The sequence below is a fragment of the Rhinolophus hipposideros genome (genome assembly GCF_964194185.1).
Source record: "Rhinolophus hipposideros genome assembly, chromosome: 1".
NCBI classification, from domain to species: Eukaryota; Metazoa; Chordata; class Mammalia; order Chiroptera; family Rhinolophidae; genus Rhinolophus; species Rhinolophus hipposideros.
Genome location: NC_138047.1, coordinates 18,877,027 through 18,892,984, shown reverse-complemented (window position 1 = coordinate 18,892,984; position 15,958 = coordinate 18,877,027). Strand labels below are relative to the sequence as shown.

General features: G+C 41.5%; 1 protein-coding gene across 3 annotated transcripts in view; it reads right to left on the bottom strand.

Moving 5' to 3' along the window:
- ST8SIA6 (ST8 alpha-N-acetyl-neuraminide alpha-2,8-sialyltransferase 6) overlaps positions 1-15,958 on the bottom strand; it is a 117,721-nt gene that overhangs the window by 54,052 nt on the left and 47,711 nt on the right. For 2 of the 3 annotated variants that reach the window (XM_081046473.1, XM_081046475.1), the window contains one exon: positions 7,946-8,035. The exons of the other annotated variant lie outside the window; for it this stretch is intronic. In XM_081046473.1, the coding sequence (XP_080902599.1) occupies positions 7,946-8,035 (90 nt within the window). The remainder of the gene's footprint in view (positions 1-7,945; positions 8,036-15,958) is intronic. 3 annotated transcript variants of the gene reach the window in all.

Sequence of the window (15,958 nt, the reverse complement as noted above, 5' to 3'; positions counted from 1 at the left end):
GCATGATTGTTTATTTCTTACGCATTCTTTGAGGTACAGAATGATGGTTAAAGTACCTTTTAATAGATTTGGCATTATTTTTGTTTAGCATAAATGCAAAAAAAGTTTCAGAGACTTCTATCATAGCCTTCATATTAATTCATCTGCCCAAACTTAAAATTTTATATCAGTAAACACAGTCACTGCTTTGGGTACCAAAGAAATTTCCCAAGATATTAAGAATGTACCATGTTGGTATGATGGCTATTTTGTATTAATTTCATTCTGACCTCTATACCAAACAAAAGGAAGAATGGTAGATTCTGGAGCCCTTAAAAGCTGACCAGGAAAAATAACTTAAAGGGTGATAGGTGAGAAGACAGATGAAAGTATGGGTATCACTTTTTTTTAATTTTATTTTATTAAATTTATTGGGGTGACAATTGTTAGTAAAATTATGTAGGTTTCAAATGTATATTTCCATAATACATCATCTATATGTCATGTTGTGTGCTCACCACCCAGCATTAATTTTCCTTCCATCACCATATATTTGATCCCCCTTTCCCTCTTCCACCATCCCCTCTTCCCCCCTTACCCTCTAGTAACCACTAAGCTGAGCTTTTGTTTCTTTGTTTATCTTGTTCCTTTGTTGCTTTGTTTTATATCTCACTTATGAGTTAAATGATATGGTTCTTCACTTTTTCTGTGTGACTTATTTCACTTAGCATAATGATCTCAAGATCCATCCATTTTGTCACAAATGTCACTATTTCATCTTTTCTTATGGCAGAGTAGTGTTCCATTGTGTATATATACCACATCTTCTTTATCCAATCATCTATCAAAGGACACTGTTTCCATGTCTTGGCCACCATAAATAATGCTGCAATAAACATCAGAGTACATACATCTGTATAGATAAATGTTTTCAGATTTTGAGGGTAGATACCCAGAAGGGGGGGTGCTGGGTCATATGGTAATTCTATTCTTAATTTTTTGAGGAATCTCCATACTGGTTTCCATAGCAGCTGGACCAATTTACATTCCCACTAACAGTGTATGAACATTCCTTTTTCTCCACAGCCTCTTCAACACTTGTTATTATGTCTTGTTGATAATAGCCATTTTAATAGGTGTGAGGTAATATCTCATTGAGGTTGTGATTTGCAGTTCCCTAAGAGGTAGTGAAATTGAATTGAGCATTTTTTCATATTCCTGTTGGCCGTTTGTATGTCTTCTTGGAAGAAGTGTCTGTTCAGGTCCCCTGCCCATTTTTGAAATGGATTGTTTGCTTTTTTGTTGTTGAGATGTACGAGTTCTTTATATATTTTGGATATTAGCCCCTTATTGGAGGCGTTCTTTGCAAATATCTTCTCCCATTCAGGTGGTTGTCTCTTTGCTTTGTTGATGGTTTCTTTTGCTGTGCAGAAGCTTTTCCGTTTGACATGTTCCCATTCATTTGTTTTTGTTTTTACTTCCCTTGCCTTTGAGGTCAAATTCATAAAATCCTCTTGAACTGAACGTCTATAAGTTTAGGACCAATGCTTTCTTCTATGCAGTTTATTGCTTCAGGTCTTATGTTTAGGATTTTTATTTATTTTCAGTTAATTTTGGTATATGGAGATATATAGCAGTCTAGTTTCATTCTTTTGCACGTGGCTTTCCAATTCTCCCAGCAGCATTTATTGAAGAGGCTTTCTTTTCTTCACTGTATGTTTCTGGTTCCTTTTAGGCTCCTTTTTATCTGTTCATATATATGTGGGTTTATTTCTAGGTTTTCAATTCTGTTCCATTCGTCTGTATGTCTATTTTTCTGCCAATACCATGCTGTTTTCATTATCGTTGCTTTGCAGTACAAATTGAAGTCAGGGAGTGTGATACCTCCAGTCTTGTTTTTTTCCTTAGGATTGCTTTGACTATTCGATGTCTTTTTTGATTCCATACAAATCTGATGATTTTTTTTTGTTCTATCTCTTTAAAAAATGCCATTTGGATTTTGATGGGGATTACATTAAATCTGTATATTGATTTTTGTAATATGGCCATTTTACATATGTTGATTCCACCAAAAAGCAATTAGAAACAATAAACAAATACAGTAAAGTTGCTGGCTACAAAATCAATGTATAAAAATCCATTGTATTCCTATATACTAACAATGAAATTTCAGAAAAAGAAATCAGAAAAAATTTCTTTTGCAATTGCTACAAAAAGAAGAAAATATATAGGAATAAACTTAACAAAGGATGTGAAGAATTATACACTGAAAAGTATAAGACATTTTTTAAAGAAATTGAAGAAGACGCAAAGAAATGGAAAGATATTCTGTGCTTATAGATTGAGTATCACTTTCAAAAGCAATGAAAGCACCACAGAGTTAACACTAAGTAGAAACAAGTCATGTAGCATTCTATGTCAAGAAAATCTTATATATGGCCAAAAACGGTTTTTCCTGACAGACATGTTGAGATTTAGGAATACCTGCTCTGTTAGCAGGCTATCAAGTGATATGCTCACGTTTGGGTTTTCTGAAGTCTGACCTGCCATAAGTTATACCTTTTATTTCCAAGTCCATACTGTACTCTCCAAGATAATAAATAATAAAGAACACTGATGGCCAGTCTTCAATTCACTGTGCCTTTCACTCTGCACAAGGGCACCTTCTAGCTAGTATCTTTCTGATGCCCCATTAGGAAGTTACCTTTCAGAAAATTCTATGGTTCTCTGTAATTTTAAATGGGGGCATTACAAGAAATAGCTCATCAAACACATACACTCACCAAGTAGCATATGGTTCAAATTACACCTAGCTTATGCAAGAGCTATTTTCCAAATCTTAATGATGAGAATTTGGATCTTACCAAAAAAAGCTATCTGAATGCAAGGGACTCTTTCATGCTTTAGTGATGGCACAGGAAGTTATAGGGCAGTGGCTTACTCTCTGCTCCTGAGGAGAAGATCTCTTAGTCTCTCCTTTCACTATAGATACTATTTTAACTACTCTAGTGTTTAAACAATGTAAGAGATTACTGTGGTTAAAAAAAAAAAAAAAAAAAAGGTTGTCTTTCACTTTTGAGAAACATCGTAGCCTACAGTCAACAGCACGATGAGAATGGTACTTCATATACCTGTGGCACAGGAATCTCGTTGACCCCTGATTGGTGCTGTCTTTCATAGCATACAAGTCTTGCTGCCAGAGGCTTCCCAGCCACACATTACATTCCCCAACACCAACCACACACCAACTCCACTCACAATTCTATCGGCCAGAAACAGTGGTATGACCTCAAATGTCTAAGTGAGCCAATTCCACACTTGGATGTGTGTCCCCTCCAAGTTGTGTGTGCTTTCTCCATAGCACCTTGATTTTCAGCAGCAAGTTTAGGATCATCTGTTGAAAATGGCTACATGGTAAGATGGAAGGAGCCAGAATCGCTCAATTAATACTCAGAGGAGAGTTGCTGAATCAAGAAGGAATATCTATATTGAAGGTAGTATGAGAGAGAATAGAATTTTGTTACAACATCACATTTTGGGAGAGTTTGCTAACGCAGTTCATCTTCCCTGACTAAATGGCAGACATCAAACAAATAAATGCAAATTTTAGGGGATCCAAAATCAACTGAGAAAATGGAAGAGAAGCACAAGGAAGAAAAGAAGCATAGCAACAGGAGGGGAAGAAATGAGTTCATTTTCTGGGTCAGCCCCTGGGAAGTATCTGCTCTTAAAAAAATCAGTTCATTGGTCTGAAGCAATGCAGACCAAGATGGAAGGCTTGGTTATCCATACTATCATCATTTGTCTAAAAATACAACCAGAAAAGATTATAAATAACATTTTCCATACTGAAAGATAAGAAAACTAGCAGTACTAAGATGGTTATGTAGCATTTTTAGTACAGTATAATATATTCTCTGGGAGATAACCTGGTGAAAGAATTGGGCAGAAGAAACCCAGAGGAATATTCAGGGAGAAAGGGTAAGGTAGGAAAACACTGAAGATTCAAAGCAAGGAGAAGAGTCAGAGCAGTGAAAAACTGGTTTCAAAAAGGTGTTGAAGTTTATGGACTTAAGGATAGTTTTTGAAGAGCTGGAAATTAAGAGATGGTAGAGAAAATGCTTTGAAGACTTAAGAAATCTATTCATGCATTAATTCATTCAACAAGTATTTCCTGAGCAACTACTACTGTTATGTGTGATAGGCACCCAGGATAGAACCATGAATAAGCTCTTTGGAGTTCATAGTCTTAAACAGAGAATAAAGAATTACCCTGCATAGCATCCTATCCCACTGGTCCTCAGAAAGGCAACTGTTTAATTTTCCTTTATTCAAAAATACAGTCAAGACCAGTGAAGAAAAAGCATTGTTTCCCTCCCACTACAATTCCATCTTCCTAAATTCTATTTTAGCAGCCCGAAAGGGACAAATTGGCTGAAGAAAGAGAAAATTCTAAGACTTCGATAGACCGTGACAAAAATAGAGCTAAATAATTATTTCTAAGAAAATGAAATTACTTTTTATCACCACACCCTGAATAGCTTTCCTGATTGTCTCCTGTAAGTCTGTAATAGCACTGGTCGCATTATGCACCATTTCTGACAATAGACAATACGACTGAAAAAATTAGTCTCCTGTGTGCAAAATAACACTTTCACAACAATGGGCAATCCTTGCCTGCTCTCTCTAGACCTTTTCCGAACAGAATACCAATGCAGGCTAATTACATAAGCTAGCTGAAAATTGTGTGCATAATGGAAAGGCGTCCCCCTACAGAACAGCCAAGAAAAGGTCTCAGCACCAAATACAAAACCACAGAAAAAAAAGAGAAAGAGCAAACATGAGAGCATATGCCCAGGCATTCTCATTAGCATACCGCAGTTAACCATTTTTGTTGATGCACATAAAAGAATTGTGAATTTCTCTGCTCGAAAAAGAATACCTTCCATCATGAAAGAATTTCACCCCATGCTGACTCAAGTGCTTTGTTCCAATGCACAGCCATAGATCATACTCACTTTGAGGGCTTCTGTCGCTCTGGGGAGCAAAAATAGTTCTTATCAGGAAGAGAGTTGAGCAGAGTCAAAGGAAAGTTCCACACATGGATTCACATGTTGAGCAAGAAGAACAACTGACTTGTCACAGGAGATGGTGAAGCAAGGACCAGTTTTCCCAAGTTCTACTTTTCATGAGGTCTTGAGCCATTTATTTGATGCATGGAGGGGGCTGCAGGAGGTCTGGAACTCGAGTCCCTCAGGAAAAGTTTCAGAAATATCCCAAGCCAAAACAATGGCTCCAACACAATCAAAACATGTGTAGTGCCATGTATAATACAGGAGCTACTTTAAGTCCACCCCAAAATTCAATGAATTTATTGTTTCAGAAGAGGCGCATTTGTGTGTTCATTCTAGCCTTTCTACAGTAAGCGAGAGTCCTGGCAGGAATGATGGCCCGCCCACACTGCGTCATTTAAGGGAAGTTCAAAAAAGGGAGTTTCCCTAAAGTCCTGGGCCAAATGTAGGAAATCCAAATACAGTATTACGGGACTACTCATAGCTTAGCCCTAAGCTGAAAAGTGCAAGGGAAGGGTGGGGAGGGGACCAGCAGAGCCCTAACAAAAGTCATGGCCTTCACTTAGGATGTAACATCTTCCTTCAGTCGAGGATGTAACTAACCTGCAGGAACACCACAAGAAAAGAGTTTCTTTCCCTTCCTCCCTCTTTCTGATCAATTTCTAGTGCTCCCCTCTGGGTCAAATCCAAACAAAACCAGATGACCAAGGAGCAAGGAGCCTAGAGATGAAGTCCTTACAGTCCTCCCTCTTAGCAAAGAAAGACAGGCTAAACTGTGAAAAGGGACCTGCAGATCAGGTGCAGCGAATGGAAAGGTACTCTGCACAGTGGATTTCTCTAGGAAGCCTGGTCCCATCAGTTGGAATTCAAGGAAAAGAAAATAAAAATTTGAACAGGGCTATCCTTTTGTAACAAATTGAGCTGACATACAGGACTGGGTTGTGAGCCAAGATGAGCTCAAATCAGAGATGTCACCCAGGACCAGGCTTTCCTAACCATGTCAAAGACCCACTCGGTTAAGGGGTTCAGAGGAAGCAGAGAGTACCTGGGACATGAGGGCTGCTCTCCCTGGTCTGTCTTTCCACACCAGACACGCACCTCGAGCCCAGAACAGTGAGTGAGGTCTCAAAGTAAGGTCCATGGGATTCCCTGCACAGCAGGAGCATTTACACTATGAAACATACCCAGAAAGTTGCGTGGCCTGGCTTCTACTCTCCAGGGAGACCTGCCTCAAAGATCCTGGGTCCCATTTACTATATATAAGTAATACTTCACCAGGGAGCAGACTGCTAGGGGGTTTCAATGGATAAGGTCTCTCCTCCCAGCAAATAGCATTAGTCTATAACCCAGAGGTGCAGTCAAAAAGAGATCAGAGCAGGTTGCCTGCCTTGGTTTCTTTTCCCCCAGGACAACCTCCCACACTCCCCAAGAATGTAGTGAATGGATTTTAGGCAGCCACTTGAACTCCTTCCTTCTGCAAACACTATATTTAAAATTGAAAGAGGAAGACGTGTGTGTGTGTGTGTGTGTGTGTGTGTGTGTGAGAGAGAGAGAGAGAGAGAGAGAGAGAGAGAGAGAGAGAGAGAGAGAAAGAGAGAGAAAGAGAGAGAGAGAGACAGAGAGAGACAGAGACAGAGAGAGACAGACAGACAGATAGACAGAGAGATTGATTTTTAGGTAGAGAAAGAGAAAAACATAAAAATATAGAGGAAGGAAGGTAGCTGGCTGTCCCTTGCATGAGACTGGCATGAAGAAATCTGCTATATACCTCTTACCTGAACAATCTTCCAACTTTGTCAGACAAGCCCACAGCAAAATACAACTCAGATTAGTTCCTTTGCGGGAGATGACAGGCGTAAGTAAGCAAAGCACCTTACAAAGCGTGCTTTGGCCAGTGCAAAGCGCCCTTGGCCAGTGCTGTCGGATGGTCTTCCTTTCAGATACACGCAAAGCAGTGCCTCAGCCATCAGACTCTCAGGCCACCTGTACCTCCTTCTACATCTGAAGCTTTTGGAGCTTTTTAGATCTCCTTCTCCCCCGTTTGGTCAAGATGGTATGAACTTTCTAAAATGCAGGATTGTAAGCAGGTGTGGGTATGTGGGAGTGAGCCGGAGCTGGGACTGGGAGTAAATCCGTTAACCCTTCTGGGATTGTGACAATTCCGTGCAAGTGTTCATTTTTCTAAAATCAGGTCCGGAATGCTTAAAGACTGAGGACCTATAAAAGGTAAGCCAGCAAATCTACACAGAGTTTCCAGTGAATATGAACCCAGGGGCAGGATAGCAAGTCCCCACTGCCGGCTGGTCTGTGGGGGGTCCGACAGGGGTCTGCACTGTTCAGTCCCTCGTCCGTCCTGCTTACCCACAAGAGCTCCTTGTCATGCAGGGTGTCAGGCGGGGTCTCTGGTCCTGTTCCCCACATAAGAACGCAGGACATGGTGAGGCCAAAAAGGAACACCCACGGAGCCATAGATAGGGGAGTCATACCACTATATTCTTGGTGGCAGCTGGTTGAGACAGAGGAAGTAGGAGCCACACGATCTGCAATCCGCCATCCACTTCTCTACCAAACAACCTCACTTGCTAGCTGCAGTCCACGCTTACTAGCTTAGCCACAGCAGTTCCATCAGTGGCCAATGGCTAACTGGTAACAGCTGATGGCCAACTAGTTACAGCTGATGGCTATCTACTACCCAAACCAGCACCTTTCCACGTGAGGCCGAGAGCCCGAAAACTGCTCTCTGGGACTCTGTCCCCACACTCCTCCAAGCCCAAGGTCAAGCCTCAGCATGAACACGGCCTGATTTCCCAAATGTTTGTAAAGATGCTGTAAAACATTTTTGAATACAAAACATTTATTTTAAAATTAAATTAAACATGAAGAGTAGAACTTACTTTTTGGTCTTATTCGATAATGTCCAAAAACCGTCTTGCAGATTAGAGCATCTCTCTGTCAGTGGGAGTGAGTTCTCATCCAGGAAGGTGCTGTGTCACGAAACAGATTTTTTTACAATGATTTACAATGATTGATTTATAATGAGAGTTTATAAGATATTAGTAACAAAAATCACATTTCATTGATAAAGTGTACTCAAATGGAGTCTGATTTTTGTGCCATTATCGGATTTCTCCATGGAAAAGAAAATTGGTATTTTTCACCTCTGATGGGTCTAAATTAAAAAAAAAAAAAAAAAAAAAAAGTTCCATCATAAAGTCAAACAGAAAAGAACTCCCTCTGGAAGGCTTTATACTTTCAGGTTTTCATATTTTGAGGTTAGCATGTACAATAAGCAATTTATTGAATAGTTTTAGTCATTGTATGTATAAGTAGGCTTTATATTTAAAAGATGCCATCTCTAGTAGGAAGCACGCAGTCATAAGAGATCAATAGTGCTCTCCAAAAATAATGCAAGGTAAATCTGGCCTTTGATCATTAGATAGCGGTGATATAAGGGTCTGTTGCGATTGTTCGTGAACCTGGAAAATTAGAGTTAGAACAAAACCCAATCAAAAAGCAATTTAAGTTAACGGTTTACGGAGTCGGGCTGCCTGAGGAGCCTCACAGATATATGCACACTATTTAACCACTCCAGGCACCACTGTCCGCATCTCTACCCCTACCTCGTAGTGTTATTGTCATGATACACACATGACATAGAAAACAATGTAAAGCACTTCGTACCATGCCTGATATAGTCATTGTTCAAAAAATGTCAACTATCACTTTCCTTAGACTTCAAAACTGTGCCAACTGCTGTCAATATATTTATTTAACCATCCTGAAGGTCGTTGCAGACAAGAACCTAACATGGGTTGGGGGCCGGCACAGCATGCTTAGGATATGGAGGTGGAGAAACCAGACATGGCCTCTTTTCTTAATGGAGCTTGCAGTCTGGTTAGGGAGAAAGATATTTATCACACACACACACCGACATGCAAATGAATACGGAAGCACAAACTGCGATGAGGATCCTTAAAACAGCAGTGGGTGCCATGGAGGAGTGTAATGGGGAGACTCCTGCAAAATGCAACAGTGTCATTTTGATGGAAATCTCAAGGGTAATCCAAGAGAGCTACATGAACTTTGGAAGTGGGGGGAACATTCCAGGCAGAGGGAAAAGTATATGCGAAGGCCCCAGAATGGGGAGGAGCCCAGAATGTTTGAGGAACTGAAAGAAGGCCGGCGGTGTTCAAGGCTCCAAGTTAAAAAGGTGTTTGGAGTAGTAGGTAGGGACCAGAGTACACAAGTCTTGTCCACTAGGTTTAGAATTTATCCAAATAAGAAGGGGAAGCAATAGTGTTGAGGCAGGGGAGCGATGTGACCCAATGTATGTTTTAAGGGGTTCACTATGCAGAGATATGAAATGAGGAGAATTGGGACTACAGACAAGGTGGGAAAGTTAGCAGGCTCCTGTAGGGTTCCTGGAGAGAGATGATGGCAACTTGTTTTACTAGTCAGGATAGAACACATTATGATGTCATAACAAACAACACGCACACAGTTGCTTTACATAACAAAACTTTGTCTGTTGTTCCAGAAATGCCCACCGCATGTCTGGGTGACTTTTTAAAGCAGCTGTGCTCCACACAGTTTAGGGATCCAGACTGCTTCAGTCTTGGGGCGCCTTCCTTGCAACAATATGCTCCCATGACTACTGTGGCAGAAGAATGCACTGGCAGGTCTCCCCTGCATCAGAATGCTCTCGCCCAACGAGAACAAGTCACATTCCCAACCTGATTGCAAAGTGGCAGTCAGAAAAGAACAAGCATCCCAAGTGTCCAGAAAGAGAGGACACTGGGATACACAAGTGCCCTGGAAGATGGCACCACACTGTCCATCAGCCAGAAGAGGAGCTGACAGATTTGAGACATATTCTGGAAATAAGACTGACAGGACTTCAGTCCTGTCAAAATAAATTGGATATAGTAGGTGAGGGAGCGACAGGTGTATAGGTGAAGTTCTAAACAAGAGATTCATAATTAATTCTCCAATGTTTCTCAGAAATGTTTTCTAAAAGCACGGTGCACCGAGTACTTATAGGCTTATAAAATCCTGATATGATGTTTCCCCCCGCCCCCCACTGCCTTCCTCCTTTCCCCTCTTTCTGTCTACATGGTTCACCTTCTTTGCTTCCTGGATGTATTACTGTACTTTCCAAGGATTTGTTTATTTCTAATTGACTGTGTATTGTATTCAGGCAGCACCGTTAATGAAGTGAATTACAAAGCCAGCAGTGCTTTGAATTACGATGGCTTTGTGATATTGAATTGTAAACCTGTAACAAGCAGGTCCCCATAGGATTCACTGTCCTATAACTTCCCTTGAATCAGATAGGATCTTTGTTAATAAAATGTCAGAACAGTTTTGCCTAACTGAAAATCACAGAAGATCCATGGAGAAAACAAACCAGAGTGTCTGGGGCAAAGTGGGAATGAGAGAATAAAGTTACCAGGGTCTTAGGTATCAGTGGGACCAGGCTTTGAATATGGGATCCGCTCTCTGACCTTGGTCTTTGGACCAAGGATACCTAAGGATAGGTATGCTGTAGGCTGAATGTTTGTGTCACTAAATTCATTTGTTGACATTCTAACCCCCAAGGTGATGGGATTAAGAGGTGGAGCCTTTGGGAGGTGATGAGATCATGAAGGGGGAGCCCTCAAGAATGGGATTAGTGCCCTTATAAAGTCATCATAAGAGTCATTGGCCCCTGGAGCCTGTGAGGTTACAGTGAAAAGATGGCCGTCTATGAGGACTCAGGACCTCACCAGACGCCAGATCTGCAGCTGCTAGGACCCTGGATTTTCCAGCCTTCAGAACTGTGTGAGATAAATTTCTGTTGTTTACAACCCGCCCAATCTCTAGTAATCTGTTATAGAAGCCCAGAGGGACTAAGACGTGCGATTACACGGGATGTGTATAAGGACACCTGGCACACAGACATCACTAAATAAATGTCGTGTTCTTATTCTCCTAAATGCACCACTGCGTTCTCTCCTCAAGTCATTGCTACAACCACTGACAGTCAGAACATGCTCCCACAGAAAGTCACTTCACAGTGAAAGCAAGAGAAAGGGCAGTCCCTTGCGGTCCCTTTGCTTTCTGTTTCTCTCCTGTCCCCTTTTCATCCAAAGAGTCTTCATAGTTTTCTTCCTTTTTACCTATTGTCATTAAAACCTTCCTAGGAAAATGTAGAATGCATAATCCACAAACTTCCAATATAAGTCTACATTAGGTATCTGACCAACGTAAGACCCTTTTCACTGCCCCTTTAGACAAATCTCCCAGTTCATGCTGTTTTTCACAATATTTGATATTCAGTGACAAAATTACAGATTAACAATATAACTGTCATGTTTTAAAATGCTTGAGGACCTAACATATAAGCGATGCCAGGAGTCCCTGAGAGGGGAAGGTTAGACCTTCCAAGGAGAAGGCTAGATGGCCCAATTAGATTAGATGATCACTCCTCTCTGTCGTGTGAATAAGGGAGAAACGACTGTTCCTTCGATCTGAGTTCATGACGAGGAACACAAGGGAGTTACTTGAAAGAAGAAAATAAGAAGCCTCAGTTCTCAGTGGAGAGAGGACATGATCTACGGACAGATCCTGTTTGAGAAGCTGGCACCCTCTGTAGATAAAGACATTAGATCAACTCCTCCTTCACTTCTAATTTGGGGACATCTTTCAGACAAGTCAGAGGGGACAGAGAGAAATTGACCGAGATGAGAGTAGGAATTGCAAGGACCTGGAACCCTGGCAGAAGAAGAGATTGCAGCAAGACGAGTGTGGGTGGACTTGTCATCCCAGGAACACGGATCCCAGGACTGTGGATCAGGTTGAAAAGGACTGGCTGTCAAGGGGAACTTGAAATGACCGAGGCAGCTCCCGAGGTGAAGCACACCATGGCCTGCTGCCCGGGAACTCACCTTCTGGTAGAACAAGTCCAGGATGTAAACGGACAGGGACCCCGCCCTAAAACTAATGCAAGCTGGCAGTCTGAGCACTTGGGTCTTGGGAGAGAAAAAGCAGAGGCGTCTGGAAGATTGCCAGGTAAGTGACAAGACCAAACTCCCTGGGGCCAGACTCTTGGGCAAAAATAAGAATTCTGTTTCTGTCAACTCTGATACTTTTGTTTGTTTTTAATTTCAATTTTCTGGTGAAAACCCTTTGTAAGAACTTCTTACCAGAATTAGCTAAAGAAGAGAAAAGGATCAGTCCACACGAGACTTGAGAGTATGCGAAGACAAGTCACAGAAAGGACAGTGGCCACCCTCCTGGAGACTGACAAGAACGCGGTGGCCCAAGTTCACACTTGACGTCTCCCAGACCAGACTGCCGGATGACTCTGTGCCACCCATGCCTCTTTAATCCCTGCACCACAAGATCACAATCTCTTCCCACTTGTCGCTATGTGACATTGCTTGTCTGCCCATTTGTAGCATTTGCAACATGTTGCCAACACTCTAAATTCCCAGCTCCCTTGATATTTTGTCACACTCAGCTGGCAAATCTGCAATAATGGAGCAGTAGAGCCCCTGGAATAATACATTCCTATATCTAACCCCTTCCCCTAGGACTGCTAGGGGGGAAATCAGGCAGTAGGAGGGTTGGTGTCCAATGTGCTTGGCCTCTTATCCACCTTGACAATTCTATTACATGGCACCAGCAACCTCCGTCTTCCATCTCCCTCAGTAGCTACTTTACATGTTCACTGTTCTGCTGTCTTCACCATTCTGTGCCTTCCTCGCTTGTTTAATCATGCTTCCTATTTCAGAAAAATAATGAGGCTGCCTGATGTGAACTGATGTTTAGCTATAAGCCATCCTCACTTTCCATCCCAGAGAAAGAAGTATCTCCCTCTTACAAAAGGATAAGCCACCTGTCATCCCATCCTTCCCCATCTCCTCTAAGATCCAGGCCCATCTCTTCATTTTTCTCTTTACTGAATCTTCACCCTTTCTCTTCCACGGTCTTCTCCTTCTCATGCTCAATTCTCTACCATCTCAAAGTCAAAACCAAACCAAATAACTCATTCTGCTATTCTCCTCTACCTAATATCTCGCTCCTCCTTCAAACTATAACCCACTACTGTCCCTTTCCTTTACTATGAACCCACTAAACCATTCTTGGAAAGCATCTCCAAATTCAGCAGGTATTTCAGTCCTCTTCCTTTACCCCCAGAAGTATTTGAACCACTGACCACTCACTTGCGCCTGTTCCCATCACAGTCTTCTTTCTTTGTTCTTCTACCTCTGACTGCCCATCAGGGTCTTTTTGCAGGTTCCTTCTTGGATCAATCCCTAAGTGTTGGTGTCTCCCGCGGTTCTTTATCTGCCTGTTACTTTAAAGCAACTGGTTGGCATTCAGTTACAGCATTTCCCAGGACTTTCTCCAGTTCTCTGGTCTTCTCAGCCTGCCTGTTCCTCTCAACATCTCAACCAACCTCTTCTCCCTTATGCTCCATCCTCACTGCCCCCGAGGTGAGTGGCCACATGTGCACACTGGGCCATGTCATTTCCCTGCTTCAAGACCTTCTGTGATTCCCATTAGCCTCACGACATGCTCCACACCCCTTAGCTGGACATATAGAGCGCCTGACCATGACTCATCTTTTACTGACTGTTTGCTAACCATTAAATGGTACGAATTCCTCTTTCTCCATTCCTTGCAAGTCATATTATGGATTCTGACTGCTTCCATTATTTAATTATAGAATTTGTTTGGTACTAGCAACCAAGCCTCCAGGCACATTTTCATCACTTCAATCTGTTAGAGGGGAAAAAAAATCTTTAATAAGATTGGGGGGAAAAAGATACACAAAAACAAGCATTTCTGCTATCATTATTATCTGTGTGGCTGATCTGCTTTTTAGAAATTTTATCTTTATAGGTCAGTCTTGAGTTAAAAGTGATCACTTTACAAAACCACCTGGCAACATTTCACAGAACAGCAAGAAGCTTAGAGATTACAATGGCTCCTGAAAAAATAATAAAAATAAAGACTTTGATAATACAAAAACAAAAAAACCCAAGTGATTCGATCCCTACAAAATAATATCATCAGTACTTAGTGGGTATTCAAAAGGACCTCTAAACAGAGTTTATGTCACACTCTGAGCATAACATTTAATTAGTGCAATCATGCAATCAGTCTCTTGGACAAATAAAACATCCCCAAAATAATCTGCCCGTAGGTGACTAAGGAGTTTCAAGAACATCCAAATTCTATTTACAGAGGCCAAAATGGGGGCAAAACTAGATTGTGAAGCTCAAAAAACAAGCTCAAAATCAAATCAATTTTACTCTCTCTCTCTGAAGAAAGAATTTCTTAACAGATGGAGAATGCAGCCTAACAATGGAAAGCCCAAAGAATAAGAATTCATCCATAATACTTCTCATGCTCATTCCCCATTCCTGGAAACAGGAGCTGATGAGCCAGAAGCCCATGCTGACCAGGAGGAGAAACCCCCTGCAGAGAGGTGTAACTACAACAGACAAGAGTGGCCACCTGTGCTCTGACTTCAAGCTCATCAAGAAAACTTCTAATTATAATTTGCTACTCCCACCCCACCACCATATAGTTTTCCTGAGAGAAAATGGTGCACATCCCACCCACTGAATATAGTTTGATTACTCTCTTTAATTGACAAATTAATATTCTGGTTTATAAATCACCCTCCTATGAGCTCGGTTAACACACATCTGTCTTTGAAATACCAATAGTTCACAGGAACTGACACAACCAAGTCTTGGTGCCTACAAAAATGAGGGGAACCCTGGCCTGCCTCTTTGTTCAGTCATTCAGCAGGCATCAATGGAGTCCCTACCATGTGCCACTGAGAATGGTGGCAGCTGAAGATGGGACAGTGAACAAGACAGTGTCCTTGCTGCCTTGGAACAGAGAGCCCAGTGAGGAGGACAGACAAGTATGAGGTCCAACAATTAAGTTCTTGAACTCATCCTAGAAAAAGTGCTACATACCTCATTGCTGAATAACACTACGGTCACCTTTGAAATACTCCCCTTGGGAAGCTATGCGCCAACGCCAGTGCCTAGTCCACCCTTCAGAGAAAGTTTGGAACTCTTTTTCTGGAAGTGCCATCTGAGCTGTCATCATATTACTCTTGATACTTATCATGTTACTCCTGAATGTCACCAAAATGTCTTCCTTTCAATATTTCCTTTATCTCTGGGTAAAGAAAGAAGTCATTGGGGGCCAGATCAGATGAGTAGGGAGGGTGTTCCAGTACAGTTATTTGTTTACTGGCTAAAAACTCCCTCACAGACAGTGCTGTGTGAGCTGGTGCATTGTCGTGATGCAAGAGCCATGAATTGTTGGAGAAAAGCTCAGGTCGTCTAACTTCTTCACGCAGCTTTTTCAGCACTTCCCGATAGTCAACTTGGTTAACTGTTTGTCCAGTTGGTACAAATTCATAATGAATAATGCCTCTGATATCAAAAAGGGTTAGTAACATCACTGCAACAAGTTAGCGAAGTTAATTGTCCACCATCATAAACACATGCTTACTATGCTGAATTTGCAGAATGTACGCTGGCTATTTTCTGTAATGATATTCATTTCAAGAAACCATGAATCTGTGCTTTGGTGGAGGGTTATTTAATTCAAAATACAGGAACTGCTTATAAAATGACTACATAGAACTTCCCTTTTTATACATGAACACTGCAGTCAACTAAAATAGTAAAAATTTCTGAACATAATCTCTGTTAATTTGGCTTTCTCTTAACTTTTACCTGCCTTTGGTTACCCATGATAAAGAATAATTAGCTAGTTGTCTACTGCTGATTCTCTCCTTGACCAATATCTAGTCAGGCTTCTCTCTGCTCTTTTCAACTAGGCCCAATCCTTGGGCATGCCCCAAAGAACCCAATGTATTCCAGCCCCCC